The sequence below is a fragment of the Aulostomus chinensis genome, chromosome 10, assembly GCF_037954235.1.
Source record: "Aulostomus chinensis isolate RoL2024-O1b breed Wild chromosome 10, RoL_Achi_v1.0, whole genome shotgun sequence".
In the NCBI taxonomy this organism is placed as follows: domain Eukaryota; kingdom Metazoa; phylum Chordata; class Actinopteri; order Syngnathiformes; family Aulostomidae; genus Aulostomus; species Aulostomus chinensis.
The window spans coordinates 6899313-6903430 of record NC_141329.1 but is presented as its reverse complement, the minus strand read 5'-3'; the positions used below and the strand labels follow the sequence as shown (position 1 = coordinate 6903430).

Below are 4118 nucleotides of genomic sequence, written 5' to 3'. Positions count from 1 at the left end.
CCATAGAGGGAAAAAAGTTACATGAATTTGTAATTCAGAGACGGTTAACAAGGTCAGTAGTCATCAACGTAAATGGTGGAGAGCGTCTTTGTGTGCACTGAATGAAAGCGTGCCCGCATGGTCTTTTCATGTCTGCCCATGACTGTGTGTGTGCATGACTGAGCATATGTACAATATAAACACAAGTGAGAGCAAAGGTGAAAGGATCGGAGATGTGGGGTCAGTAGAGGTGGACGTGGTGCTCACACTGGAGACAGAGCACAGCGCGGAGCAGAGGGAACTCAGTGAGTACATCACTCAAATTGAAAAAGGAACTTCTTTCCAAAACATAGGAGTTCTTCTTGGATTTAGAGTTGAGGAAACCAGTTTGAGATTTAAGAGTAAATATGTTCTCTGTCTCTTTTTTTTTCTTTTTAAAAATTTGGACACTTCTGTACATATGCATCGTCAAGAACACACGCGTCTGTGATGATGTGTTTCCTGGACCAGGCTGTGCCAGAACGTGGTCCGGCCTGCTGCTCATAGCCCATTGGGAACTTGTGCTTATCGGCACTGGGCATGGTGCCCTTCATCCAGTTCCACTGTGGAGACGTAAAGCCCAGCAGCTCAGTGCTGAACAAAGGCCTGGAGCAGCAATGTGCTGACTCCTGCCCTGACCCACAGGCCCAGCTGCTTTTCAGCACCGCCATGTATAAATAGGCCCGTTTGCTCTGGGGTCAGGACATCGTTTTTGTGGAGCCCCCTGTGAGCACTGCACTGCTATTCTTTGGGGCCGGTCAGGTAAGCCCTCCATCTCAATCCCTTCATCCTATAGCCATGAGCACACCATTGTCATCTCTGTGTCTTTTGTCTTTGCTGTTTCTGCTGAGACACATAAATGTATAGAGTGAGGTCATGATGAGCGAAGGCTAACAGCACTGTGCATATGTTAGCAGCTGCAGACTACATGACATTTACGTCACCTCTAAGTCACCATTCCAGTTGAATACATGATTGTGGGATTGTGTTTTGTGTCCCATCACATTTGTCGTACATCCATAAATAAACATAGGAATAAAAGCATAGGTTCAGGCTTCTCATAGCTTACATACTCAAGTGTGCAGTCTTTGACAGGTTGATTCCCTTAATTTCCCTGTAAATTTGAGTGTCAAAATAATTTTCCTGCTCTGTGTGCTGAAGGTGAATCACAACCCAGAAACACGGTAGCATGGCTCTGAATAATCCCAACCCACTGGGACCATGGAAGGTGAGTTTGATTTCAGATGATCACCATAAACAGATTCAGTACTCAATAATTGTATGCCTGGCCTGATTATGTCAATGATGTGTGTGTCTGTACACACATCAGTGTGTGTGTGTGGCATGTGCATACTACATGTATGCATTTGTGTCTTCTCCAGATCACAGTTTATGACCAGGAGAACTTCCAGGGGAAGCGTTTGGAGTTTACCTCATCATGCCAGAACATCATGGAGTGTGGTGTGGACAATATCCGCTCCCTGAAGGTGGAGTGTGGAGCGTAAGTCAAGCAAAGACTATTTTTAGCTGGGGGAAAAACATGTCAGTAGGGTAATAGTCTTAAACTCAACCAGATATTAACATTTTAAGTGTTACATTGATCCAATGAATCCAGTGAAGCAACTTTAAATACATCTTGATAGCTTAGTCAGCCATGTTTTGCAGACAGGCTGGTTGTCGTGCCACAGAAAACATCTGTCCCAGTCTGTCCTATCAGCGTCCAAATGATCCAGCTATGTTGTTTAATGTATATGTGTCTGCTTGGTATGATAGCTGGACAGGATATGAGCACTCCAGCTTCTGTGGACAGCAGTTTGTGCTTGAGAGAGGAGAGTATCCTCACTGGGAGTCATGGAGTGGCAGCAACGCCTACCACATTGAGAGGATGATGTCCTTCCGCCCCATCTGCTCTGCTGTGAGTCTCCCTTCCAAGCCAACCAACAGCTTCTGTCACCCGCAATCTGACATTTGTTTCCAGGAAAGATTTATGATTTACAAAGTTTTTAAAGAAGCACACAATCTGACTCATGAAATGGACCGAAATGGAATGAGAATATAACTCCAGTATCTCGTTTGAAATGCTGAAAGATTAGTGCTGATGCACCCATAACAGACTCTTAAAATTATTTGAATTTGGACACCTGACACAAATTGTTATTAAAATTTTGGGTTTCTTGGAACCTTTGTTCTTAACACCTATGTTAGCCATAACAATGGAAGAATACATAGTATACTGTTACCTGAAGAAAATAGCATTCTCATCCAAAATGCTTTTCTCTCCTGGTGTCTCTGAGTGCCCAATATGGAAAGTGAGTCTGTTACATAATGCCTCTGTAATTGGAAAGTGCAAAGTACAACACAAAATATTTATGAGTATTTATATCCCATTGCTTACAATACATGATGAATCCCAACTCTCCCTTTGCATCATATTCTCACAGAACCACAAGGAGTCCAAAATAGTGTTGTATGAGAAGGAGAACTTCATGGGACGCCAGTGGGAGATCAACGACGACTACCCGTCTCTGCAGGCCATGGGCTGGGGCAACAACGAGATCGGATCTATGCAAGTTCAGAGTGGCGCGTAAGTCTCAATTCCTGCTCTCTCTGATATAACACAGAATAACGAATACAGTGTATACTTAATGGCACAATATACACAAGGAAATAACACTAAACATACTTGTTTGTAAGAGAAATCAAGATATCAAGCAATATTTTAAATTTCAAAGAGCTAATGCTGCCATTTACAGAAACCAAACCTATTCCTCTTATGCAAGTTCTGCTTGTTTAAAGCAAAAGAATTCTGTGGGAACAACTCAACATGCAGTAAATTAATTTATATCTTGTTTGGTTGTTCAGTTTCCCCTTCAATTGATAAAATGTCTCTTTTTGACATACACCATAACAATAAACCAAATTTTACATTGCTATATTTCATTCACTTATGTGCAAGAGACTCAACTTTTACTTCAAAAAGAGCTCTAGTGTGGAACATGACATCAAAGACTCCTCTGCGGCTTCTTTATCATTAATTTCAGCAGTAAAACCACTGTATAAATTGTATTCAGCATCATAAAACCCCTGCAAAAAGACTCATGTCCCTGTCACAATTTGAGGAATTTGGCATATGACATTTGTAATGTTATAAGAGCTGCGCAACTAAATTATTTATCTACTTTTAAGTTAGCGGAGGGTTAAGCAGAAGTACAGTACTCACACCTGCTCCGGCCTACTCAGTGTTTCCAAATGCTCTTCTGAGCATCACCTAACCATGCAAACCTTGTTTCAACATCAGAATTTGATCTATTTGGTCTGATAATGAGCTAGGAAGTCTAGAAGTCTTATTTATCCATATTTAATTTACAAGAAGGCGAACTGAAAGTAGATCATGTGCAGTATATGTCCTTCTGGCAGCAAGGGCATGTCGCCACAGACAGCACCGCCATCTAGTGTGAAATGCAGAGACTTACTTCCTTGTAATGAGGTTAATGATCATTGTGAGAACTAATTTGGCAAAAGCATGACATGGAAATATGACGCAGTATAGCTTTAAATGACAGTTTGCAACATTTCCATGCAAGCCACATTTTTATCACTGATGATTCCTTTCCCTGTCCCCTCCCTTCCCTCCTCTAGCTGGGTGTGCTACCAGTTCCCTGGTTACCGTGGTTACCAGTACATCATGGAGTGTGACCGTCATGGTGGCGAGTACAAACATTACAGAGAGTGGGGCTCCCATGCTCAGTCCTTCCAGGTGCAGTCGCTTCGTCGGGTGCAGCAATGAGACATGCAGCCACCTCTCCCAACCTCTCACTATTTACCTCCTCCAGCTCTTCTTCCTCTTCCTCCCCTCACCCAGGCATTGCAGCGCTCCCCTCCCCATCAAGATGTTTACAGCCCTTTTGTTTTTTTTTCTGTTAGCAAATAAAAATTTAAAGAGATGATTGACTGACACCCCACTGAGAAAAGAAAAGGGGAAATAAAAGGGTCTCATGGTGGCAGCAGGGTAGTGATGTCACTCATGGTGCTAGCAGGTGCAAGAAGGAATTGGCAACTTTAAATAAACAGCAAAAAAAGCAGTCTGCTGTTAACCTTCA

The 4118-nt window shown here is 42.6% G+C and overlaps 1 protein-coding gene across 1 annotated transcript; it reads left to right on the top strand.

Annotated features, from left to right (window-relative positions):
- Window positions 1-638: 638 nt before the first annotated feature.
- On the top strand, window positions 639-4118 carry cryba1a (crystallin, beta A1a). The gene is made up of 6 exons (XM_086215095.1): window positions 639-780; window positions 1180-1246; window positions 1401-1519; window positions 1792-1933; window positions 2460-2602; window positions 3658-4118. Exons 2-6 carry the CDS (start codon window positions 1208-1210, stop codon window positions 3803-3805), a joined length of 591 nt encoding a protein of 196 aa, XP_086071221.1. The 5' UTR covers window positions 639-780; window positions 1180-1207; the 3' UTR covers window positions 3806-4118.